Raw genomic sequence first — 27,251 nt, forward strand, 5'->3', positions numbered from 1 at the left:
TTTCCTGAGAGACAAGGGACAGGGCACATCTTTTCTGTAGAGTATATGAACAAATAGGACTTTGCCACTTATAAACACACTTAATGTCGTGATGACCCAGGGTGCTGCAGTCTGACTGCTGAATAAGTGGGGCATAGTCGTTTTATCTTTTCCTCTACAAATAACAAATAGTAAATATCTAAAGAGTACTTTTAGAAGCACCCGTTTTAGGAAGTTAGGTCTAACATCCACTCCTTTTATGTAAAGATCTCTAAATAGGCCCTTTCAGATTTCGAAGTGTTATGAATGTGGGCTGTAATCCAGACCCTCCAGGTTCAGTGGCTTAGAACCAAAACCACTTACCTCTCTCTCATGTATAGTCTAAGCTGAGTGTCCCAGGTTGATGGGCAACTCCACTCCGCAGAGGCATTCAGGGACCTGGGTTCCTTCCCCACTGAGGCTCTGCCATCCAGTGAGCCCCGTGCATTTACCTGCATGGCTGGGGAGGGGCCACACCTTCTCTGGGTTCCAACTGGTGGGAAACGGAGAGATGTAGGGGGCCTGTGATGGTATATACCCTTGGTTTCCATCTCTCGGTGAGAATTAGTCACTTGGCCACATGTAACAGCAAGAGGGGCTTGGGAATGTAGTCCCCAGCGAGGCAGCTAGGTGCCCAGCCACAGCTCTATGCTTATGCCACAGAAGATGCTGGTGGACAACTAGCAGTATTTAGTAAAAAACAATATTTTCTTTCTTTTTTTTTTATTAATTTATTTTTGGCTGCGTTGGGTCTTTGTTGCCGTGCGTGGGCTTTCTCTAGTTGTGGTGAGCAGTGGCTACTCTTCGTTGCGGTGCGCAGGCTTCTCATTGCGGTGGCTTCTCTTGTTGCAGAGCCTGGGCTCTGGGCGCGTGGGCTTCAGCAGTTGCAGCATGCGGGCTCAGCAGTTGTGGCTCGCAGGCTTAGCTGCTCCGCGGCATGTGGGATCTTCCCAGACCAGGGCTCGAACCTGCGCACCCTGCATTGGCAGGCGGATTCTTAACCACTGCGTCACCAGGGAAGTCCCTCTTATTTTTTTCTATTTTATGGAAGCACTGTGAAACTGCTATACAATTATTTTATTTTAAGCAAATCCAATAGGAAAAAAAATCAGATTTACATTAAGATGTTAAAGAACTATATTTATTTTAAAACTGAAATAGACCTGAGAGATCATTTGGTTATTAGGCAACTTGCCCACAGCAGCTGTTATTTCACTGACTTGTTTACTATCAGTCCTCCCCAGGAGGGCAGGGACTTTTGTTCATTGCTGATCCCAGCAGCTAGAGCAGTTCCTGACACATAGAAAGTGTTAATAAATCTTTGTTGAAAGAATAAATAGATGGAACTGAAACAGTCCAAAATGTAGTGATTTTAAATTATTTTGTGACTTTATATCCATCTCTGCTGAGTTACCAGGGATCGGAGGAAAATTTCTGAGGTTCTAACAAGTTTCTTCCATGTATACGTATAAAGAGTATAAAGTCTAACTGCTAGCCAAAGTACAAAAGTACAAAGAAAATTTGGACAAGCTCTGAATGACTCTTGGTGTTTATACTTCTATCCCGAAGAGAAAGCTACAAGTCTGACTTACGTTGTGCCTCAGATTTTTTTTTAACCAAAGTACTGTCTTAAACTTGACTCCCAGATATGAAAAGCACATGGTGTGACATTCAAATAGCTGCAAAATGAAGTACCTTAATTTGCTGAGAGATATTAAATGGTCTGTGATCAAGACCCAGTCTATTTTTTTCCTCCAAAGACAAAAATCAAACATTTTTCTCCCATTAAAACCAAAAGAATAATTCAAATTAGACAGTCCTGTCACTTGTGAATTGGAAGTAAATTCTTATTATAGAGTGGGAAATTCACTCCACTGAATATAGTAGTAAATATTATCAAAATAAATTCAGTGACCTTTTTAAAAAAGATTATAAAATTGAATTTATTGAGTTTCACACAAGATGCACTTATAAAATTAGTACTGAATGCCATTTTAACAGAGGAAATGAACATTATTCCAAACTCCCAATATATTCTGCCAAAAAAAGATCTTTCAAAAATGACAGCACAGTAACAGAGTAATTCAAGCTGAACTGAAAGATATACCCAAATCACATTTTTGCTCTGATCAGGGCTATGTTTGGCAAAGTTACCCCCAAACTGTTCCCATTCCTCACAGACACTGTTCCTTATGTTGGTGAAGAGAAGATGGAAAAGAGAATAATAATCCTAAAACGGGCCTTCACTGAAACATACACAAAACAATTTAAAGTCTTTCATCTTTAAGTTAAAATAATTCCTGGTTTCACAAAAGCATTTCTGTACAATTTTCTTTTTTATCCTACATAAATGTTAATTTCTATTTCTTTAGCTTTAATGTAAAACATTAAAATCCACTTTTGTTTTTTCAGAGGGACAAGCCAAAGCATTAAAGCTTGCTTTTTCACATTTCACCCAGGAAACAGACAAATCAGCTACAATTTACCTTCTGCACGACACGTGATGGAAATATCAGCACAAGAGCTGAACTTTAAAATGAAAACTTTAAAATGAAACCATCAAAGGAAGTTAACAGTTAACGGTTAACACCTGGACATTCTGAAATTAGACCCTGTAAAATTTTTATAAAAGTGCAGAAAGGTTCCTCAAAGTAAAATGTGGTGGAAAATAACCTGTCCTATGACGTGGGCCACAAACCGGTAATTAAGCAGCAATGGAATACTGATCTCAAACAAAACCAAAAAGCACCTTTTGGCCGCTGTTCCCAACATCCCCGCACAAACACCTGTCCACACCCAGGCAGCCACCTGAACGCCCCGAACACCCCACTTCCCTTCCCCCACACAGCCTGCCCAGCCCGGCACAGGTGCACGTGACAGCCACACCTCCCCACACAACACAGGCCCGCCCAGGCGCAGGCACACAGACAGACCCACCCATGCCCTCCAGAAGCCGGAGCAAGATGCTGCCCCATCCGCTAGAAGATGGACTTCAAAACTGTTGCTTGGAAAACCCACTTGAAGTCGTCACCTTTGAATTTTGTATACTGACAGTTCTTCAGCCTGTTCAACACCAAATCCTTTTAACTGTAACAGTTTAGGAAGCAATTAATTAGTTTAAAGTGAAACCAGTTAACTACAGTTAAAGTTAACACTGCTCCGCTTTCTCAGCATAGGAAGTGGCTTTCTGTAAGGGAATTCCTATTTTATCCACTGCAATGAAACAATACACAGCTCACGTTTGCTGTAAAGAGTAAACTGAAAAATTATGAAACATTTTCTCAGTGATGCATAACCTTCATTAATTAATATTTTTTAAATAAACTGGCTTAGGGTCTTTTATTTTTTCTCTATAAAGTGCTACTATTCATCATGTCTTATTTAAGGTAGTTTTTTATTCTGATTAATTCAGGTACATCTTCAAAGATTATTCTGGTGGTAAGAACACTTGACTTAAGTTTAATTATTATTTTTAATGGTTTGGCAGGTGAAGTGACGTTTGAAAACTGTGGAAACAGAGTGAGGCTGGAAAGGGAGCATCATGCTAAGAGCTTCACAGTTTTCCAGGTATATCCTTATACTGAAGAGGACTCACATCAAAATCCGATCTTCTGGAAGCACAGATTGACAAAGCAAAAGTGATGTCCGTGTTGCTCCTGTCGGGCCCAGAGAGATTCTGCTGCTTTGCCAAGCAGGAGGAACTTTTCCTAATCCGTCAAGTTTTCCAAGGAGTCAAGGCTGGAGGTCACTGTTGGCGGACTCACGTGACCTGACCTTCAGCCAGAGCACATCACTGGAAGAAGGACACTAAGATTTGCTTTCCATTAATAATTTAAGTTCTTAAATAAATATTTAAGTGCCATTTTCAGCATCTGTCCATCCTGGTAGCACAGCATCTGCTGCCCCGGGACTCTGTATCTTTGGCACACGCAGCTACAGAAATCAGTCAATTCGGTTTCCACAAATTGTGAACCTGTCTATCTCTAACAAATCTTTCTTTGAGGATCTGTGTTTTAATTCAGAGTTTTCTTGCGTTATGTCCTTCTCGTCACCATCTGGAGTTGTCAGGAACTGATCAGAATTGCTTGTCACAAGTAGTGGTATGACATTTTCCTTCTGATGAAGAGGCTGGCTGGTGACAGAAGCAGACAGGTTTTCTTCTGTGGAAAAACAGATTCATTTAATTAGAAAAGGGTTTCCCCCCAACTTGTAATAACCACAAGCTTACCAATATAGTGGTACTGAAAAGAAATGTTGATTATCCACGCTTTCGGATAAAGCGAATAATAGCAAACAGCATGCTGTATAAGCCCCAGAGTTTATAATGAAACTCAGAGGCTACACTATTTCTGTTTCCTCATCCAAAATTTTATATAAAAGCTATTATGTGGATCATGTCACACAAATAACACTGTTACCTGATTCTGGAAAGATCAGAACTCCTATGTAACAACCCTCCTCCTATAAAACCAATAAGAAGATTGTTGCCAGAGCTGAAAAATTAACATTGTTTCCTAAACTCAGGACATCAGGGCTAAGTAGACTCTAATCCATTCCACCTCTTATGTGTAGTCACATTAGACATGGTCAGCATTTCATGTCCAGGAAGTCCAAATCAGAAGTAAAAACGAGTCAATGGACAAAACCTCTAATGTGTATTTTGGGCAACGACGATCCTGAGCCTGGCCTGAGAAGCAGTGGTCTGGGGGCCTGGACCCACCAATCTCTGAATCATACATTCAGTTCTTATAAGAGCAGCTTCATCAAGGTAAGGATGACATACCACAAATGGTACATATTTAAAATGGATAATCTGATGAGTGTTGACACATATATACACCTGTTGAAACCGCTGCCACGGTTGAGACAATGAATACATTCATCTCTCTTGGTCGTCCCTCCCACATGCTGTCCTTTGCTTCTTTTGGAACATCATGGACTCCATGCTGTCTTGACAGCCAGCCCCTCTGTTCATATGCAAATTGGGCCCGAGCTGCCTGACTTGCAATATCTTCCTGAATGGTCTCTGGCCAGTGGTCTCCTGACCTCCAAAACATCCTGACCAGACACAAAGGCACACGCCCAAAATGCACTTCTTATTACGGGGCTCTGGATCCAGTGAACTTGAACTGCAGTGCGTGCTACAGGTTTTATCCCCTCTTCAACTGGAGGCTTCTTGAAAGCAAGACTGATGGTTATTAGTTTCTTACTGTGCTGAAGGAGCCTAACCTAACAGAACACATATGGACCCATTATGAACTATCCAGGTAGCTGAAACGAATGCAATCCCTTATCACCAATAGTACTTATGTGTTCTTTAAAATTAAAAATTATTTTCAAGTTAATCACAAGTTTCTGTTCTACTTTAAAATAAAGCATACATGACGAGCATGGCTCTCTCTTCAGACTGGCCTCCGGCCCAGCTCTAGTCTCATCTCTTATTCCTTCCAGAACAAACTTGACGCCTGGAATACTGACCCGCTAGTTCTCTTCTGTTTCAGGCCTCCACGATTCAGCCCACGTTGGTCCCTTTCCTGACGTGCCCCGATCTTCACCTGGGCCTATTTCTTTTCACCCTTCAGGATTTAGTTCAGGCGTCACCACCTCCAGGAAGGGCCCCTCTCCTGTGCCCTCCACGCCCCTGTCTATAACCTCACTCACCAATTTGGATTATCCACTTTTGTCGTCTCCCCTGTCAGTCTGTGAGGCGCTAAAGCATGATTTATTTACCTTTGTATCTCCAGCATCTCATATACTACCTGTCACACACATTGCCCCAGTTCTTCCTCCAAATCTTCCAGGCCAGAAGCCCTGGAATCATCCTCAACTCTTCTCCCACGGCACAACCTCACTGGCAAGCCCTGGGCCCCTCCTAACCCACCCAGAATCTGGTCAGCCTGCCCGCTCACATGCTGACCCATGCACTGAGCCAGGCAGCTCCCCACTGGCCTCCACCTCTGGGCTCACCCTTCTTTTCTTTTTTTATAAAATAAATTAATTTTATTTATTTTATTTTTGGCTGCGTTGGGTCTTTGTTGCCGCACGCAGGCTTTCTCTAGTTGCGGTGAGCGGGAGCTACTCTTCCTTGCGGTGCATGGGCTTCTCACTGCGGTGGCCTCTCTTGTTGCGGAGCACGGGCTCTAGGCGCGTGGACTTCAGTAGCTGTGGCTCGCAAGCTCTAGAGTGCAGGCTCAGTAGTTGTGGCGCACGGGCTTAGTTGCTCCACAGCATGTGGGATCTTCCCAGACCAGGGCTCGAACCCGTGTCCCCTGCATTGGCAGGCGGATTCTTAACCACTGCGCCACCAGGGAAGCTCTGGGCTCACCCTTCTTGAGGTTAATTTCCACAAAGACTGAAAACAGTCCTTTTAAAATGTCTGCTGGGGCTTCCCTGGTGGCGCAGTGGTTGAGAGTCCGCCTGCCAATGTAGGGGACACGGGTTCCTGCCCCGGTCTGGGAAGATCCCACATGCCGCGGAGCGGCTGGGCCTGTGAGCCATGGCCACTGAGCCTGCACGTCCGGAGCCTGTGCTCCGCAACGGGAGAGGCCACAACAGTGAGAGGCCTGCGTACCGCAAAAAAAAAAAAAAAAAAAAAAAAAAGTCTGCTGGATCGTGTCACTCCTCCGCTCCAAGCCCTGCAACAACCCCTTCACACAGGAACAGCTGAGATCCTCACGAGAGCCCACAGGGCCCTGGGTGACCTGGAGCCCTGGGCAGCCTCTTGGACCCCCTTCCAGTCCCTCCCGATCCCGGGGGAGAGGCTGTCCCTTGACACGCCAAGCATGTTCCTGCCTGGGGCCTCTGGACGCATGGCCTGTGCCTGGGAGGCTCCTCCCTGGAAGGCTCGGTCTCTGCCCGGATGCCGGCTCCTCACGGCTGGGGAGTGCCCCCAACTCCCACCACAGTCCCTCTCCTGGGTCTGCTTTAGTTTTCTCCACAGCACTTACAGCCACCTGCCATAGTGCACATCCATTCCCTCTCTCTCCCCGATGATCCAGCTCTGCCTGCCTCACTGCTGTATCCCTGGGCCTGTCAGGTAACAAGTGCCCAATAATCATCTACCGAACAACCAACGAAGGAGTGAAAAAGCTCGGAGCACTGCGTTAGGGGCACCTGTGATGAGATCCACAGCATAAACATTAAAAATCAACAGCTAATCAAAGCGAAATCCAATCTTGAAAGCACTGCTAAACATCGACTGAACAGTGATTTTTTTATTAAGTGGAGTTCAGACAATTCATTCATTATAGAATGATTCATAGAAGTGATAAAAAGAACCAAACCTACCTTGAGAGGGTTTACATTTATTTTGTGATTTACTGGATGGTTTGCTGGGAGCGCTGGTTGGGGGAGGGTTAAACAACTTTTCTTCCATTTTGGCTTCCTTCACGTACTGGCATGATTTTCCCAACAGGACAATGCTGTTCAGTACTTTCAGAGAAATCAACCTAAAACCGGAAAGAAATGACCAACTACTGTTGGAGTCCCTCTCAGTCACTGGGCAGGTAGAGGGGAGGGGGAGAGAGGATGACCCAGGCGCCGCAGGGCCCAGTTCCTTATGCAAAATCCGAGTTTCTGGAGGTTTCTTTACCATGGGGGAACATTTTTGAAAAACTCCTTAGTTCTCTTTATAAGAAGAAATTATACTTAGAAGTCTCACCTGGTTCTAAATTGACATTTATTCTTTTATTACAAAACAAATACATTTAGCAAATGCAGATGAAAAACAACAAAAACTTATAATGCCACACTCCAGTGCAAATCACTGTGACATCTGGTATATTATCCTTCAGTCATTTTTGCTCTGAATGTACGTCTATTCATACTTCTCACTGTCTAGAAATGGGGTCTCTTCAGAAGGCAGTAGGGGATTGGAGTTCAGAGAGAGTGCAGAGACTCCAGGGGCCAAGTGTTTGAGTTCGAATCCTGACTCCACTGCTCAGGACCTGTGTGGATCTGCGTGAATTTCCTAACAGGTTAATCCATAGAGGTGATTTCAGTAAGGTGCTCAGAACAGTGCTGAGCACACAGAAATGCCAACAAAATTGGTTATTTTATTCCCATCGTTGTTGTTGACATGACAATACATCATGAATATTCTCCAGAACCGCTGGTGTTCCTTAATGACATTATCTTAATGGTCTCACAATGCTTCACTATATTGGTTATCATATAACAAAGCCCCTCAAAGCCCTTAATTTCTGGTTACTTAGGCTATTTCTAATATTTTGCTTCTATTAAAAAGTTTCTGGCTAGGAAAACTTACGTTAAATCTGTGTTTCCTTAAGATAAATTCCAAAATACATAATTACAGAAGTGGGATTTCTGGGCCAAAAGGTAGATAACCTTTTTAGGCAACTGAAACAAATCTGGCAAAAATTCTGAAAAAAACTCTTCACACTGGTATCGTCACACAAATAGGGGCCCTTAAATGGCACAACACCAAGGACCTCACGGTCAGTTCTACAGTGAGTGAAGACGGGGGTGGCTATTTCTTAGGCCTGATACGAAATCCTGGTAGTGACACGGAACTACGCATCAGTGAGGGGAAGTCCGAAGAGGGGCGTGGAAGGAGGTCAAACAAGAAGCAAACAGGCTTCCTTCACTCTCCCTGGCCTCCCCACTCCCTACTCCGGAGCACCGAGGGCCTCACGTGGACCCAAGGCTGCAAGGACCTTCCGCGTGCATGCGCCACTCTTCCAGGTTTACCGCCGGCCCCAACTTCCCCCGCCCTCCTTACTCAGCCCTTCCACTGCTTCCTTGACACCACCAGGGGATGTCTAGGAGGATCTCAAGCTTACAAAACCCAAACAGGACTCTCGATTCCAGCCCCAACCCTCCAAAAAACACCAAGGCGGACCAGCCCCACGTGTCTGTCTTCACCGGCTTCCCCATCACAGTGGACGGCCAGCCCATCGCCCTAACTGCCTGAGCCCCACACTCTGTGATCACACTTGGTGCTTCGTGTTCCCTCTCGCCTCACATTCACAATGCATCAGCAGGTCCTGCACATCTCCACCTTCAATGTATCCCTAGTTGACAGATTTTTAGCACTCACTGCCACCATTCAATTTCAGCTGTGGTCACCGTTCCGGGGAATGACTGGAACAGCTTCCTGACCTCGCCTGACTTGTGCTTCTCTCCTTGCTACACTCCAGTCCATTCTCTGCACAACAGCCAGAGCAGCCCTTGCAAAAAGCCAGATGGGTCTAGCCCTCTTGTGCTCACAAGACTCCAGTGGTTCGCCTCCCTCAGAGCTGAAGCCCAGGCACTTCCCGGGGTCTGCCGGACCGCCGGCCATCCTCGCCCACGCTCTCTGCCTGGCAGGGTGGAGATAAACAAGGAATGATACTAAGAACTTCGGAGGGCAGTGTGAGCGTCTGTGCCAGGGAAGGAGGATCTCACGTTTTTTAATGGCAGTAGCTGACGAAAGTTACCTTAATACAGTAAAGCATTTCTATGTTCATTCAAACAGTAAATGGTATGCAATCTGATCAGAACCACATCTTGCTTTGGGCATCACTGACACTGGCCGCGTAGCCTGAACGTGGCACTGAGGGCACAGAAAGTTTATTTGTAACTCACATACTTGGTGGAGACGGGGAAAACTGACTGCTCCTGGGCTCCTGCGTCGGACACCTCTGGAGCACCTGCTGAGTCAGTTAGCAGGCAGACAGCAGTATAGAAAACACACTCAAAACGTGGAACTGGAAATACCCAGATGTCTCTGGAAAGCGGACCTCGTCCCAGGGGCAGATTCTGGGTGAATCTCTGGCTGAGGTCACTACCGCTACGCTTATCCTCTCCTCACTTTCTCCTCTCGAGACACTCAGTTCTGACTGCTGCCCAGAGCACGGCTCCTGATGCACCACCTGATGCGCCACTGCATGTGAGCACAGGGACCAGGGATGGGGTCCCTTTCTTCTAAAGTAAACCTAAACCTAGGCGGGGCTGCTTTATCATAAATTCACGTAGTGAAAAAACTAGCAGTGGCAAAAAATGCCTTTTTATATTATTTTCTTTATACCGCTTATTACTATCTTAAAGTATTTTAGTTGTTAATTTGTTACCCTTTGTCTTTCCCAACAAGATATAAGCCACATGAGACCAACAAATCTGCAGATAAAAGTTTAACCAGTCACAGGCAGAGAAATGATACATTTCTGCATCTCCTTTGGGTTTATATGACATAGGCCTAGAGCATGCTAAATAATCAGTATGGCAAACATAGTAGAAACAAAGACTTTTTTAAAACATAGAACAATATCTGATTACAATGGCAGATTTTATCATAAAACATGGGTGAAACTTAAGTCCTAGGCAGAAAGGGCTTTAAATGATTTCACTAAAAGATTAAAATTAAATCTAAAGTGCTATTAATACTACTACCAAACAGCATATTTAATTTAACTAGAATTTAACTGAGTCACAAATACATTTGGAGATACATGCTGTCAAGGGAGACCCCCAAGACAGCTGGGATGGGCATATTGTTATGATTTAGCTGCTATTAACTTCCATCACATCTTGCATTTATACTTTACTGTATAACCAAAAACATATTCAAGAATGGTTAATCTTACCCGAAATAGAAGAGTATGACACAGGCATAAGACAGGATTCCTTGGACTTTAATTGAGCTTGTTACAACTCTGATGAGCTAGCCAGAAACAAACCAAAACAACAAAACACATAAACGAAACATACAAACAGAGTTATTAGTTAATATTTAAATAAAGATTTCTCCATGTGGATTTTAACACTTTGGGCACATACCTGTGGCCTTTGTCTAAACTGAAGAAAGCAGTTCTAGTTTTGTTGATTCATATCAGAATCTGGCTGCTTGTGAAAGCTTCTGTGGTAGATTTGGATTCTTTAGACAACTCCAGGATGGCTGTGGCTAATGCCATGTTCAACTGCTGACTCTAAAGTCAGACACTATACCTAGCTCATGAATGACATGTTTACCTGTATGTTAATACACAGATGCAAATCAGCTGACTTTTAACATAAAAATTATTCTGGAAGATACAAATGAATTCATCTTGCTGCATGTGTCCCTACCAGAACTAGAAGCACTTAGTGGGCATTTCCCTCGCTCCTGCTGTTTCTGCCCTTTTTTCTTTGACTCTCTAAGAACCCCCAATGACTTGCAGGGGAAGAGAGAAAAGGGAACCTTAGGGGGTTTGTACTGTTTAAAAAAACTAAATACTATTACAAAATTAATTACTTAAAGGCCAGAAATGTTCTGCCTCCTTTGGATAGTTTTGATTAAACACCTATTTTCTTACTTATCTCACAGAAACATAGGAGTAACAGCACTATCCTTGGAAGTTTGCTGAATAAATCTGGTGGGATCTGTTGCTGGAAAATGTTTACACGTTATAAGTTCAGCTTAATAATAAGCCCACATATTAGGGTATAGGGGGACTGCTATGTGAAAATAGAAAATCAGGGAAAATAACTGACCTTATCTAGTAATGTTATCATCAAATGGAAGGGTCTCTAAATAAATATCATAAGATACATTTTAAATGACATTTAAAAAATGCTTTTAATAGGGCTTCCCTGGTGGCGCAGTGGTTGAGAGTCCGCCTGCCGATGCAGGGGACATGGGTTTGTGCCCCGGTCCGGGAGGATCCCACATGCCTCGGAGTGGCTGGGCCCGTGGGCCTGCGCGCCCGGAGCCTGTGCTCCGCAACGGGAGGGCTCGCGGCGGTGAGAGGCCCACATACCGCAAAAAAAAAAAAAAAAAAAAAAGCTTTTAATAAAAGAGCAATTGGGAGGAGATAGACAGAATGGACTGCCATATATTCAATAAAATTTCACGATGAGGAAAGATATGGAAGTCGTCATCTCTGTCACAGTCTCTAATGGGGAAATGACCTGTCGTACAAACATTTGTGATGGAAAGTAACATGGTTCTAGAATTTTATTCATTAGTATGAAAGGCAAACCAACGATCACATTCAAGGCTTAAACGACTTCATTTTTACCCAGTATATTATTAGGTAACTTTAAGATACATGTGTCCCAAGTCCAATTTCCTTTAGACCTTAACATATGATTTATTTTACTTTTCTTGGATATGAATTCATTCTAGGACCAACAGTAACATTTACAAGGAAACACTGCCACTCTTGGCCTTAATTAAAGAATTATCTTAGTTACTGAGGCCTCAGCTTATTCTTCAGGGCCCCAAGATTTCTGCCAAAGCTAGGGTGTCGTTCTGGCGCTCTGTGAGAAAAGCGCTGCAAAAGAAAACCTGCTGGATCCTCGCATAACTACGTAATCCCCTTTGAAACTACAGGAGGTTTCCCAGAAGTGTTCTGCTAATCAATTATTAATTAAACTTAAATCTTTTCGTATAACAACCATAAAAACTTATTTAAAGAGTAAAACAAAGACTGAAGAAAAATCTAAAAAATCTAATTTAAAAAATTCATACTAATTATGAATCAAGTTTTCTGGCAAATAAGTAATAAGTATTATTTGGCAAAGCAGGGACACACTTAAATCCAACCACTTAACCAATCCTTTAAAAAAAAAAAAAGTCAGGCAACCTAGGTTTATTCTCACACCGTTGTATCCTTTTTCCAGTTGTAGAAAACAAATGTAGAAAAATTTTAAATTCTATTTCATCAATCTCTTACACCTTTAACAAATAACTTTACTCTTGAAAAATTTTCTGTTTTTCCAAAATTCTAGGAGCTCCTTTTCCCAAGCAAAAGAAAGTCGAATTAGTTAGTACATAATAAAAACAAGCTCCTAATACAACTGAAAACATTTAGGATGTGGTTATTAGAAAAGTCCTGCTGAAGTTTAAATAACATTAAATCTATTAATCATCCATCCTCTAAAAAAAAGTTACGCAAGCTGGTCAAAACTACGGTTAGTATAATCTACAACTTCTTTATACCTCTCTTAGTTAATTTCTATGGGACTCTGCCTTATAAGAGAACTTCAGATGTCCTTTGACAAAAAGATGGCATTTGTTTTGATATGAGAATAGGTAGCCAAAAAGGAATATAGGGACTTCCCTGGTGGCGCAGTGGTTAAGAATCCGCCTGTCAGTGCAGGAGACACAGGTTCGAGCCCTGGTCTGGGAAGATCCCACATGCCGCAGAGCATCTAAGCCTGTGCGCCACAACTACTGAGCCTGCACTCTAGAGCCCACGAGCCACAGCTACTGAAGCCCGTGTGCCACAACTACCGAAGCCCACGCACCTAGAGCCCATGCTCTGCAACAAGAGAAGCCACCGCAGTGAGAAGCCCATGCACCCCAACTAAGAGTAGAGCCCCCACTTGCTGCAACTAGAGGAAGCCCGCGTGCAACAACAAAGACCCAACACAGCCAAAAATTAAAAAAAAACAAAAAACCCCCCAAACCCCCCAAAAAAGAATATAATCATATATAAGTGCAGCCAGCAAATCTTCCTAATTAACATTATTACAGCCTTAATTAAATATTATAGTAACTATATGCAAGGCTGTTCTGAGCAATTCATTAAAATATCAGAAGTTGATGACTAATTTTTTTGGTTGATCTAGTAAATTTCAGTGCTATTATTTAAAAAATATATATGGTATTTCCCGTGTATAACAGTAGAAAATATCCTTGTAAAAACTTCGGAAAAAATTTAAGAAGCAGTGCTTATAACGAACACAGAGTATTTCTTCATTTGTGCATACCATATTTATCTATTTCATCTGTTGCCAAATTTTTACTACTATAAATGCCACTGCAATGCATAACCTTGCCTATAAATCATCATGTGCCTTTTATAACTATTTTCTTAGGATAAATTCCTAGAACTGGAATTACTTCATCAAAGCATAATACCGTCACAGTGCCCTTTAGAAACGCTGGATCAACTTATACTTCCACCAATATGTGTTACAGTGGCCACATCAATGCCAACCACTAGGTATTTCCACTCTAAAAGAAAAATCGTTGCCAAATGAATAAGCAAAAATGAATATTCTCCTTGTCAGGAAAGCCATTACATAAAATAGAGCCTTAATAAATATCATTTACCTATTGGATGGCTCAAAATCCAAAAGGAAGATACTAAAAAACAAAATTTCCTTCTAAGTCATGTACCTTTAATTTTTGTATCAAGTCCTTTTAAAACAAACTTATTGATAATCCATTTATTAATATTCTATAATGACAGTCATCTCGTCATAAAAAAGGGAAAAGAAGTATGGACTTACTAAAACAGCTAGTGGGAGAGGAATAAACCCCATCCTCCGTGCCACGGAATCACTGTAATCAGTATATGCCTAGACAGAGAAAGGAGAAAAGGATTTACGGGATTAAATAGCATTTTAAAAGTACAATTCACTCATCACCAGCAAATGTTATAAACAGGTGAGGCTGTGAGCGAGAACCTAGCACCTATAATGTAATTTAATAAAATGATGTGGCAATCTAAGTGTTCATAAGAAGTTTAAAATACAAAGTTGCATAACTGTTACAACACTGCAGAAACCATACCCTATGTAATGTTACATATTAGTATTATTTTTATTATTTTGTAAACATTTAGTGTCAAGAACAGAGATAAGTAGGAAGTTTACCTAGCTTTCCCTTAATTAATATCCCATGCTGAATTAAACCATTGTTCAGTTAACTTCAGACTATGTCTTCAATATAATACTCACATTTTTCTGTCGACTGCTAACAAGGTCAAAAGCAAGGCTGGCTCTATATTCACTGTAGACCTAAAGACAAGTAAGAATGAAATATTAAGTAATATAGTGCAAACATACAACGTGGAAAGATTTACCTTGTAGATAAGACGTTCAATAACTAGCCAGAAAGAAGGTGCTACTAACTAAGCGACATCTGGGTAGTTTTTTCTCTTATTCCTTTTCCTACAATAAGGGTAAAACATAGCCTCAATTCCCCCAACTGGTAAGTTCACAGGCTTTGTAAAGGTTTCTCTTAAAGAGGGATAAATATTCAATGATTATGATCCTGAGAGTTTAGAATCTGGGGAGGAGTGGTTATATTTTAAGTAGTGTAAGGCACAGAAAATAATTCTGAAAATTTAAATTAAATGAACACTTTAAAAATTATTATTACTGTATATCTAATGATAATGATGCCTTCTTAGAAAAATGAATGCTAAACATAATATAAAGCTGAGTTAGAGAACATAGTTATGAAGGCACTTGTATTCCACTAAAAACTGCACGAAGTATTAGAATCAAGCCTATTAGTTTTGACTTATGTTGCTGAGAAAATGATCCCATGAAAAGGGATTCTTGTTTGGAGGAAGCCAAGAGAGTAAAGGGTAAAATTACTTTATCACCGTTTATGCAAAAAAGTGCAAAATTATATTTTATTCAAGTATATTAAAACATTCAGAAACCCCATAATCCAATCATCACATTGTAGCAGCTGCAACTGCATTACATTTTAAGTCTTTGCCTTTTGAAATAATAAGCATCAGAGTTAAGACAAAGCACAACCAAACCAAATCTAGGTAACTGGTGAAATTACTATTCATTTCGGGCCTGAGGTAGGAATGAGGACTGCACTAGAAAACTTGCCTACGTTTTGTTTACAACAAGCCTAAAGCCCCATTTCTATTTCTGGAAATTCTATAGACTACCTGGTTATAATATAAAACAAATCTCTCAAAGTTCCAGCAAATGCTTTCACTAGAAAAATATAACATAAGGCTCTTGTCTTCTAGGACTTATCAGAAACCTATTCATAATCACAGAAAAAGAATCAATTTTTAAATATAAAATATTAAACAATCTAGGCAGAGAGAGAAGTTTTGATATCTAATGTTTTAAATAGAAACAATGTGATTTTTAAACAGTTTAAGTAGACAGATTATGATGGTTATTAACAGTTTATAATGGATTTGAGTTACTGACACCCTGATCTCAACTACTGGTCATCTATACCTCTACCCAAATGTATGGAACCAGAACTGTTTAATATTGAAATAATGTACTTTCAGTAGTTCAATTATTTTTAGAAATTTAAAATTATAATTCTAACTGTAAAGTAGTAGTACTTTTCTATTTTTCTTCATAAATGCAGTAAACTTAAACTTGCTCTTCTACAACTTTATAATATTAACCAGAAGTCAACACCAAACACTGAATTGCTTATTAAAATACATACATCTGCAGTAATGTCATTGAACTTTGTGATAAAGGCATGTTTTACAATATCCACAGCGATTTCTGATGTAACCACCATACAGACATCTGGAAACAACACCCAGAGATGATCTATAAAGTAGGGGAGAAGAGAGACAATTAAATCTTTTAATATGAAGAGAATCCGTAATATCCTATCACAGGCTACCACAGAAACCTGCAATCTCCACAGGACAAAACTATAACGTTTTCAATAAGTGATAATAGAGAGAGAACCAGCATTCAATTAATTATCAGAAGAGCCCTATTTTATCCAGATAAAGGATAAGGCATTCAACAATTATTTATTCTGTGCTTCCTCTGTGCCAACCCCTACTGAAGGGGGCACAGTGGTGAGCAGAGCCCCTGGCTTCCTTCCGGACCAGCAGGGGAGGACTGGTGTGACGGCTAACTAAGCAGGCTCCTTGTAAAACTCTCTGGCTGCCTTAATGTGACAGTGAATAACTACTAGGAACATGTGCTGAAGTCAACTGAACAAATTTTTTTCCCTCCTTGATCACTAAGACTTAAAGTTACTGATCAATCATTTATTTCACTGTCATACAGATGTTATTTGTCAGATTTGCTCATCTTTACCATATTTATTAGAATGTCAATTCAGCACCAAGTACCTGACAAAAAAATGCCAACAGATAACCTCCTTAGACCTTGAAGAAGGATATGAGTGGGACAGAGAAAGAAAGGGATCGGAATTGTTGGCAGGGACCTGTAGCAACCCAGCACCTGGGCAGCTGGAAGGTGGGGTGGAAAGAGCACAGCTGGGGCTCTGCCTGCTGACAAGACAAGGCAGTCTTAGGGAGTTTCACATCCTGTTGAGGTTTGGGGAATCAGGGAACCTCGTTCAACAATAAACTCTGCCACTGACTGGCTAGATGATGCTGGCAATTACCTAAGTTCCAGTTTCCTCATCTACCAGATAAAAGTATCCACACTTCACCATTATGAGAATTAAATGAGACAATGATGTAAAGTGCATAGCAATGGGCCAGGCATACAGGAAAGCTTGTACTATTTCTATGTTATTCATCATCTTGGGAATTTAGGGTAAGCTTCCGTAAGTGGTATTTGGTTTAAAAAAAATTTTTTTTAAACCTAAAAAAAACAAAAACAAAGAGTAAAAGAATGATGAATTTACCAACAAAGAAGTGTTCCTCTTATCATACTCGCAAAGAAAACTAAGACAACTTGTTGAAAATCAAGTACAAATGAGAACACGACTTTAAACATCCAGCTGTCAGCAGGTTTAGGGATTACTATCCCGGGGCGCAACAATACCGCTGTTTAGGGACTGCTGATCCCACGCGGGCTCTGCTGGGACCAGCCACACTCGCCCGTTACTGCCTCTCATGGACATCCTGTTAGCTGACTTAGTTATAAAGCAAGAATCCAGCTATGCAGAGAATCTAGGTGTGGGTATGTGGGGGAGGGGGAAGAGGGGCTTTGCTACCACAGGTCAAGTAGCCTTTGGATCTATTCAGATGAGACGTCAAGCCACTGTTAAGATATACCATTTGATTGTATGCTTTCTACAAGAAAATAACTTCTGGAAATATATTTCCAAGATCACATATCTCATTTTACATCTGTTTCTGATGTTTCACACACACCTGAAAACTAACAATAAGTTATTAAATACCTATAACATGCACGGCATTGGGGGTACTAAACTGCAAAACATGACCTCGATGCTTAAGAACAAGGTTATACAGAAATGTCAGACGTAAAAAATTCTGAATTACTTGAGATACCTGATCATTTCCCACCAAGCTGACTTCAGCACCACCAGACCGCGTTATAATTACCTATCTATTTCCTCTATTAGCTTGTGATTCCTATGCACATCTTAGTCCTTCTTACCTGTGCCAGTGCCCAGCACATAACATATACTTAGTGAATGTCTGCTAGCTGAATGACTGATGAAAATTCATGGAATCTCAACAACTTCCTTGCCAGCCTTGATTCAGAGAGTGTAAGTAACAAAGTTTACTGCTTTACATTACATTTCTTTAATTTATCTTTATTCAAAATGCTAATTCATAGGCAGTGAATGAGTAAAAGATAAATTTTAGGGAAGAGTAAAAGTTCTTCTGGTGAACCCGTAAAATGAAAAAGATCTGACTGTATTTAGATAACCACAGCACACTACAGTTAGAAAAATCAGCAAAGAGGCTTGGAAGCTGCAGTGCTCGACAGGGTCCACTCACCCACTGGGTACACAGCTCTATAGAGATGCTGTGTGGCTCACAGGAAATGACGGGCCAAACACCACGGCACGTGGTCTGGCTCCCACCATACCACAGAGAGCACACTCAATCTGTCCTACTGGAACGGCTATTTCCAACACCCAAAGAGTTGAACAGCTAAAAATTTTGAGTTTTCTGCAATATTCATTTTATTCCATGGAAGAGAATGATTTTTGGTTCAAGAGTAAAATTGGAAGGCACCGTATTTGTTAAGAGTTACTTACCTGGATTCCAAGAAAATTGTTCCATGTTTCTTAGACACACTATTAGCAAAAGCACATAATTTGTAAATCGTTCTTTAATATCTGAAAGAAAATTTCACAAATAGTAGATATATAACAAATTGTATATAGATAACAATTATATAGTATGTATCTAAAATAACTTTCTTTTAGTCAGAGCATGATGAAATTATATATGTAAATGTGTGTAAAATTAATATGTTATAAAATATATATAAAATGTCTGTAAAATTATATATACGGTGGTGCTACGTTGGTAGGCCATCTACTTCGTTCACCAACATAATTCTAGTATGGAAATTCCAGTTTTCTACAGACTTCAAAAAATATTCAAGCCATCAATCTGCTCATATTGAGTCAGACTGCTCCAGGGGTCTTTGGGAACGTAAGAAAACTGTTTTCATTTTATAGAAGAAGAAATAACAGAAGAGTGTAAAATGTAAGACTTTGGGTAACATAAAACCCCTGCTTCCCAGACTATTTCCGATCTGGTAAATAGTAAGCATACAAGTACCGACCTGATGACTCCTTCAGCTAAGAAAGTGCTAGTATAACAATAGCATTACTAAGGATATATGTGGAACTTAGGGGAATAAAACGAGCAAAAAATTAGGTTTCATGATATTTACTGTAAGTTACTAAGTATTCTGAGCTTAGTCTGAATGAATTTAATAAAAGCAAATAAGTAAATTCCTGCTAAAGGATAGTTTACACATTTCATTTTTGAAGCTGTTATCTTCTTATCAGAGTCTAAGATACTATGTAACCAAAAAATGGAATGAAATAAATCTGTCTGTGCTAAGTCTGGTACATCCACGTGTTGGGTCTATACAATGGTAGGGCTGTGGCTAGAAGTCATCACGCATGTAGGGCCCATCTCAAAAGCCTGTACACATCTGTCATTTCCCTAATAAATCTAATATCTCAGGAATTCAACTGTGGGACCCCCTATAGCCCTCTGCATTTCAGTTTCACTCTGAAGTCCTTCCTGGGACAGCTTTGTTCTTCCTTTCTGATTTCCACCTTACCCTGTCAATCTACAGCAAATGATTTGGATTTTTGTTCTACAGCTAAACCTTGGCCTCTGTAAGTGAGCTGGCGTTTTCCATGTGTCTTCTTCCCTAAATTCCTGAACTCTCTCTAGTTAGTAGCAGTACCTCTTTTCTAGGGTAGCTTGGCTCCTAGCCCCTATTTGTGAGGAGTCTGAGCTGTACCTTTACTTCTTCAAAGGTTAGGGGTCACAATTTGCTGTTCTATTATGAATCCATAGCGTTATTTCTTATGAAATGCCATGTTTTGGGTTATAAGCTCACAGCACAGTGAGTCTCCAGGTGAAGAGCACAGGCGTGCCCCCTCGAAGGGCACTGCAGAATTGCAAGGAAGCACACTCCGGAGTGTAAAGCACACATGTTGTGACTAGTTCTAGATCACATTTTCAACTTATTTTGTGATTTCAAACGGGAGTATAGGTTAAAAGAAGCTGAGAAGGGCTTCCCTGGTGGCGCAGTGGTTGAGAGTCCGCCTGCCGATGCAGGGGACACGGGTTCGTGCCCCAGTCCGGGAAGATCCCACATGCTGCGGAGCGGCTAGGCCCGTGAGCCATGGCCGCTGAGCCTGCGCGTCCGGAGCCTGTGCTCCGCAACGGGAGAGGCCACAACAGTGAAAGGCCCGCTTACCGCAAAAAAAAAAAAAAAAAAAAAAGAAGTTGAGAAAAGCCTGTCCTAGAATAATTTCCATCATAATCTAAATAAAATGTATTCTCCGCTACTTATGTATAGTTAACTGTGGGACTTAATTTATGGGACTAATTAAATTTGTTCATGTACTTTCAGTTGGAATTCTGTACAGTTATTCACAGAGCTGCATCTATATGTGTGCTAACCCCTTTGGATTTCTAATTTCCATTAACAAATTTAGCAAAGAAGTGTACTTATTTCTGACCTTTCCACTTTCCATGATACTGACTTGGTTCACTGCAGAATTACCTGGAAAGAAACTGCCTTGTGAAATTTAAAATAGTATTTGAGATAATCCAACATAATTTTTATGAAGTCTTATATAATAAAACAAAAACAAGAGCAGTGCTTAAATTAATCATATCTGATTCTTGGACACATGGTAGCTGCCGGCACAGACGAAACCTATAATCATTTCAATTGTAAGAATACTGATAAAAGGGGAAAAACTCCATTTTTTTTTTTTTTTTTTGCGTTATGCGGGCCTCTCACTGTTGTGGCCTCTCCCATTGCGGAGCACAGGCTCCGGATGCGCCGGCTCAGTGGCCATGGCTCACGGGCCCAGCCGCTCCACGGCATGTGGGATCTTCCCGGACCGGGGCACGAACCCGTGTCCCCTGCATCGGCAGGCGGACTCTCAACCACTGCGCCACCAGGGAAGCCCAAAACTCCATTATATTAGGGGGATATTTAAGGTCAAATAGATTTTAGAAAAGCAGACTATTTCAAAATACTGTAGAGATTAATAAAAATTGATAAATTTTGGTAGATAAATGCAATTTTACACTATGAGGGACGTGAAAGGTGGTAAGTTTGAAGATTAAAAACACAATTAAAAAAGCACTCATTTATCAATCTAACTATGAAAATGAGGCTGCTATGTGGCTATTAAAAAATCCCACTATGTTTCATTCTTGTACTTTCACAACTTTGTTTTTTGTACATTTAAATAATTTACAGAGATTTGACTTTTAAAATTTGAGCATCACTAAAGTATACCGAAATTCTGACACAGTTCCTCTGCAATAAAATAAAATCTTACATAAAGAAGTAACATTTTTTAGAATAACAGATTCTGATAACGATAAGATGTAAATATGTTGCTGATTGAATGATTTATCTATTTACAATATTAATAATGCAATCCACAACGTATTTACATCATATCTCATCTTCAGAACACAGTTTTGACTTGGATTGAACTCGCATTAATCAAAAAGTGAAACTCCTACCAAAATGGGAATGTTTTCTCTTAATCTTTATTAATGAGCTTAAAAACACGGGTGATTAATGCTTTAAGAATATTTCTGATATTCAAATTATTAAGCTCCTTTTTCCTCTTCTAAGTCACCACTAACAGGGATATTTAACATATTTACAGTCACAATTTAAATGTGCAATGAGTGACTCTTTTATTTCCAACAGTCATTCAAATTAATGCAGGTACTCAGGCTTATGTTAAGAGAGTTAAACAGAATCACCCTGAGCTGGAACCTTACTTCAGACCAATGTAACTCCTGCAGGATCTTTCTGAACGTACAGTTCACATTGTCAGTGGGTTAACAGCTATGTAAAACATTTCATTTTAAGAACCCAGGTCAGAAAGGTCTAGGTTCCATACTCAGCTGGGGCATACAATGACATGATGTGGAAGAAAGGAAAAAATGTTAAAAGTTGGGTTTTATTAACTAAACTCTATTTCGCGTGTCCTCAGGTAATTCCCCTAAAGACAATGTACAGTCAGGCAAGAAACTGAAAGGGATAAAGTCACTCTAAAATTTCCAAACCAAGTTTTCAACATTAAACTAGCATGAGGTACTAAATTTGATCCCATGTACATGGCAGCTCAGTTTCCCAGGGAAATTCACAGGGAAAGAAATAGCTGGTGTGTGACCGGCAGCATCCTGTGGACTGGCTCTCATTTCATAGATGCTAATGCACGGGGAGGAGGCAATAAACTCGGTCACCACGTGAAAGGCAGGCGTTAGTGACTCCTTACCTATTCCTTTAATATCTGAGCACCGCCTGCAACATCAGCGAAATTGTCTCCGACAGATTTTTCTTTTTCTTACTTGGGAACAGGTTTCAAAATTCTACCTTAGGTAAAATTAATTTCTTATAAAACTTGAAGGGAGACAGAGTGGGTACAACACAGATCACCCTGCATTGTAACGTGAATTGTTTTACCTCTAACCAAAAGCAAAACTTTTCATGCTGATTACTAACCATTTTAAGCCAAAATATACTTCTGAATTCCTTATAGACTCACATGCATTGCTTTATTAATATGCTACTGTTTTCAGAGTTTTCTTAGAGCTGAAATATTGAATTCCTTATCTTTCTAAGCTAAGAGATTAAAATTTGGGGGACTTGTATATAAAAGAAAGGAAAAAGGGATATTAATTATATCAACATACTGGCGATAAGGCTGAAAATCGTTCACAATCTCCTCCTCACGATAAAGACTGAAAACCCTTATAACTTAAAGATCTGCATGTCTAGTTTAAAACTCTACAAAGAATGCCTACTCAAACCAGGTTATTAATTTAAATACAAATAATATGATTTCTGCTACAAGTGAAATTCTTATAGTTGAAGCAATATATTCTAGAGTTAACTCCTGAAGCTGAGAAGAGCATGCCCCTTCCCTCCTATCCCTCCCCTCCTCTTACATTTCAAACGTAAAGAGCTTGGCAGCACACGTTTGAAAGAATATTACTGCACAGAACGACACCTTGCCAACTGCCCTTCAGAGCTCTGAGATCCAAGGTCTATCACTGCTCCACAGAATTATCTAAAGTTTTTCATTAGTTCTTTCTGTTCCTTGCCTAGCTATCAAATCTCCTATAATTCTAAACACTCCTTTGCTTTAATATACTCATATGCCATTACTTTCCTTGTCTAATATACGTACAGCAAAATTTATGTATAGTGAAATTTTACTTTTAAGTGTACAATTTGATTGAGTTTTGATGAATGCATAAGCTATGCCACCATTCCCATCACTAAAATATGAACAGCTCCATTACTACAGTTAGTTTCCTTGCTCCCTTCCCAGTCAACCCCACCGCCAGTAAGTAATCACTCTTTTATTTCTATCATCATAAGTTAATTTTATCTGATCATAAACCTCATAAGTATGAAATCACACAGTAGGTACTTATTTGCGTCTGGCCTCTTTTCACTCAGCATGAGGCTTTTGAGATTCATCCATGTAGCTGAATATACGTAGTTCTCTCTAACTGCTGCATAGTGTCCCACAGTGCAGATATACCAAAATTTTATTTATCTGCTCTCTTCTTAATGGGAGGATTTGGGCTGTTCCCAGTTTCAGGCTATGAATAAAGCTGCCATTACAATTCTTTACAAGTACAAGTCCTTTTGTGAAACTGTGTTCCCGCTGGTGAGTGATAGGGTAGGTCAATGTGTAACTGTGTAAGAAACCGCCAAAACGTTTCCCAGAGCAGCTGCAGCAATTCACATCCACCATCAGTGCGGGGCACTCCCCAGCGTCACTGACACACACTGGCAGCCACAGGACCAGCCATTCCAGTGGGCGCGTGGTGATCTCTCACTGGCTTTTTCACCCCTGTTTTCCACCATAGTGCAAATGGCAACATGGTGAAAGAGATAATGTCTTCATATTCTTATGAAAACAGTTTTGACTTTGCAGACTCCCTGGAAGGGTCTTGGGACTCCCCTCCAGGGTTCCATGGGCCACACCTTGAGAACCAAGACACTGTGCTGCTATGATTATCCTAACTATGTAAGATAAGGTTTCTGGGGATAAATTTTGTGCCCTCACACATCTTAGAATTAGAAAGGAGGCGGTAAGGCACAACTGAAAAAGCCTAGAACTAAGAGCCAATCTGAGGTTTATCACCAGAATTCTCTTAGTAGCTAAGTGAGTGACCTTAGGGAAGTCAAATTACTCTCTGTTTCAACTTTCACATCTGTAAAATGGAATAATATCAGCTGCTCCTAAGAAATTTCTGGATCAATGAGAAGCTTCTGAAAGTATGGTAAGGTGAGATACAAATATCTGTAATTTTTTACTATCTTAAACATCCTGAGATTACAATAACCAAAATAATAAAAAAAATACTCAGTAAAGATGTTGGGAGAGTAAAAGCAAGCACAGCTTAAGTCAAAGAAAACAGTGGCCCATAGGAATCGTGACATTAGAGTTTCAGAATGAGTGACAAAATAATACTGCATAAAGCTGCAAGTAGAATCTGATTGTACATACCGCTATTTGACATTTGAAAAAGATTGTTCTTTTCAAACTTCTTGAAAACACTTCCTTTAATTTCAACAAACTGAAATAGTAAACACAAATATCATCTTCATCATTAACACAGTTTTAAAAATGGACATGCTACATATAAAACTTCTTAGGGAATAAATAACATTTAGAAAAAATAATTTTTTCCCATTCAGAATACTGCTGTTAAAGTACCATATAACCTCAAAAATGTAAAATAAAATCTCATACTTACATTATTAGACATCATAATAGTAAGCAGGGACTTGTTGTGTGAGTTAAAAGCCACGTTGAGAGTTGTTGCCTGAACCATTATAAGGATCGCATGCAAAACTAGCAGTAAGTGATGTCAAGGAAAAAAACTTAAGTCTGTTTTCAGTTTATATTAATAGATAATGCTATAAAATCTTGCAAGTTTATAATGGGGAAAAAAGATGACTATGCTTTCTAAATCAAGTCTTATGTAAGTATTTTATTATCTTTGTAATTCCCCTATTAGCTATAGTTGATATAAATTTGATGGGATAAGATGTATGCAACTCATATGAAACAAAACAAAAGCAGAAATGAATCCAGTCATTTAGACTGTGAGTCCTGGAAAACAGTTGTCTTGTTCTTTCTGGATCTCTGGCATTTGGTACAATGCTTGGGAAATAGGATCTCAGAAAAATTTATTAAATAAATGGAATAAACTACGGTAAATACTGAAAGAAGAGACCTAGATATATACATTGTGAATTAAGATAATTTGCATTCTAAAATAGAAGAGAACACAAAGTAAAAGTCTGGAACTGATTTTCCTCTCTGGTTCTACAGGGGGCGGGGAATATAAGACAATAAGAAATGTCTGATAATTAAGATTCTTCCTCAGATGTCATTTTTGAAGACATCCACAAGCTGCACAATTATACTCATATTACATATGGAATAGTTTATTTAAATTAGAACAGCAATTTTTTACTTCATTATACTTGGAACAAGCTTTTACTCTCCACAGAAATTTTTCCTACATAGTCCTTTAACTTCCCAAATATTAATCCAATTCTTTCAAGCATTGTTCTTTCAGAGACAGTACAGAAAAAAAAAATCACACGACATATTCCTTTGAATGAGTCCTGATCCCATATGGACCTTAAGTGTAGGTATGCATGTGTGTGTAAATATACATACACACACGTGCACTCTGTGCTATACAGTAAAGCATTCACTCTCCAAAAGAAAAGCTTTCAGGAGATGAAGGAGGGAGAAATAAAAGCTCAAAAATTCCTCCCTAACCAATTTCAAATTTTATTTCTAGATGAATTGTATACATTTTAAGCTGAAGGTTAAAACAAAGAATTCACAGGTTTAAAGATAACTTCAAAAAAATTCTAATATATGTATGAAAAAGTTATATAGAGCTATATAAACCTAAAGTATGCTTAAACATGCTATCCCTTTATTCTAAAATCCTTCCTTATAATCAGTTACACTGAGAACAGAACTATTTTCTAGCAGTTCAAAGGGTCATGTACACATGAGACTCTTTAAATTAATTTACAATTACAGTTGACCCTTGAACAACATGGGTTTGAAATGCATGAGTCCACTTATACGCATATATTTTTCAATAGTAAATACTACACTATTAAATGGTCCATGGTTGCTTGAATCCTTGGATACACAGGGCTAACTGTAAGTTATACTTGAATTAGCCCCTGTGTTGTTCAAGGGTCAACTGTACTATTATAAGCAATTTCTCAAAAGAAAGCAGAGGGTTCACATTAGTCTTCAGGATATGGACACACACATATCTTTAAATCTGAGAAACAGCTAACCAAATAGAATAATGTAAAATACGCATTGATGGTTGGAATTTCCGAGACGTCTAAAAGGATACAGACATAGAGAACGGCCATGAAAAAGTGAGGAATCACCCCGATGTGGGCTCTTTTTCTTTCTTTGGGCTCTGTTGCTGTCCAATAGAGAGCATCTAATATATCTTGTCCAAATGATGAAAACAGACGGTCTGCTACCTAAAGGGAAAAATTTTGTTAAGGTATTTCTCAATATTCCATTTGAATATGTTACTAAAATTCAGAGGTGAACTCAAATACTGGAAATCTCACTTTTTAAATCCTACTAGAAGCCAGGCTCCAAAAGAGAGCAGGATCTTTATTTACTTCTTCACTTACATTTCCTTATTCTCTGACACACAATGAGTGCTCAAGTTTTGTGTTACCTGAATTAGACTTTGTCTAGTAAACTCTGTTTGTAACAAGAAAAGTTTTAGTAGCAAAAGTAAAAGGGAGAGGATACATCAAAATCACAGTTCCTCTGGTTTTAAAACTCTCTGAACTCAAATTCAGGATTCAAACTTAAATCCTTTAGGACAAATATATCATTTGACCCACTCTACTCACACCTAAAGCAGTAAATAACAATAGCTGTAATTTGTTTGAGGTTTATCATATAAGAATATAATAAGCAGCTTTGCTTCCTAAAGACATTTTCAAGTTCTGATCTCCATGAATACAGTATGATAAATAAAGAGAAGCACATAAAAAAAGAAAACAGAAGG

The 27,251-nt window shown here is 39.8% G+C and overlaps 1 protein-coding gene across 1 annotated transcript in view; it reads right to left on the reverse strand.

Annotated features, from left to right (window-relative positions):
* Nucleotides 1–1,608: 1,608 nt before the first annotated feature.
* TAPT1 (transmembrane anterior posterior transformation 1) overlaps nt 1,609–27,251 on the reverse strand; it is a 64,681-nt gene continuing 39,038 nt past the window's right edge. The window contains exons 5-14 of the mRNA XM_082838542.1: nt 26,571–26,706; nt 24,927–25,024; nt 24,677–24,746; nt 18,674–18,754; nt 16,169–16,278; nt 14,686–14,745; nt 14,236–14,304; nt 10,602–10,678; nt 7,306–7,466; nt 1,609–4,178 (exon numbers count right to left, since the gene is read on the reverse strand). Coding sequence (XP_082694668.1) covers nt 3,961–4,178; nt 7,306–7,466; nt 10,602–10,678; nt 14,236–14,304; nt 14,686–14,745; nt 16,169–16,278; nt 18,674–18,754; nt 24,677–24,746; nt 24,927–25,024; nt 26,571–26,706 — 1,080 coding nt within the window. The 3' untranslated portion in view covers nt 1,609–3,960. The remainder of the gene's footprint in view (nt 4,179–7,305; nt 7,467–10,601; nt 10,679–14,235; nt 14,305–14,685; nt 14,746–16,168; nt 16,279–18,673; nt 18,755–24,676; nt 24,747–24,926; nt 25,025–26,570; nt 26,707–27,251) is intronic.

This window comes from Leucopleurus acutus, assembly GCF_964270905.1.
Source record: "Leucopleurus acutus genome assembly, chromosome: 4".
NCBI classification, from domain to species: domain Eukaryota; kingdom Metazoa; phylum Chordata; class Mammalia; order Artiodactyla; family Delphinidae; genus Leucopleurus; species Leucopleurus acutus.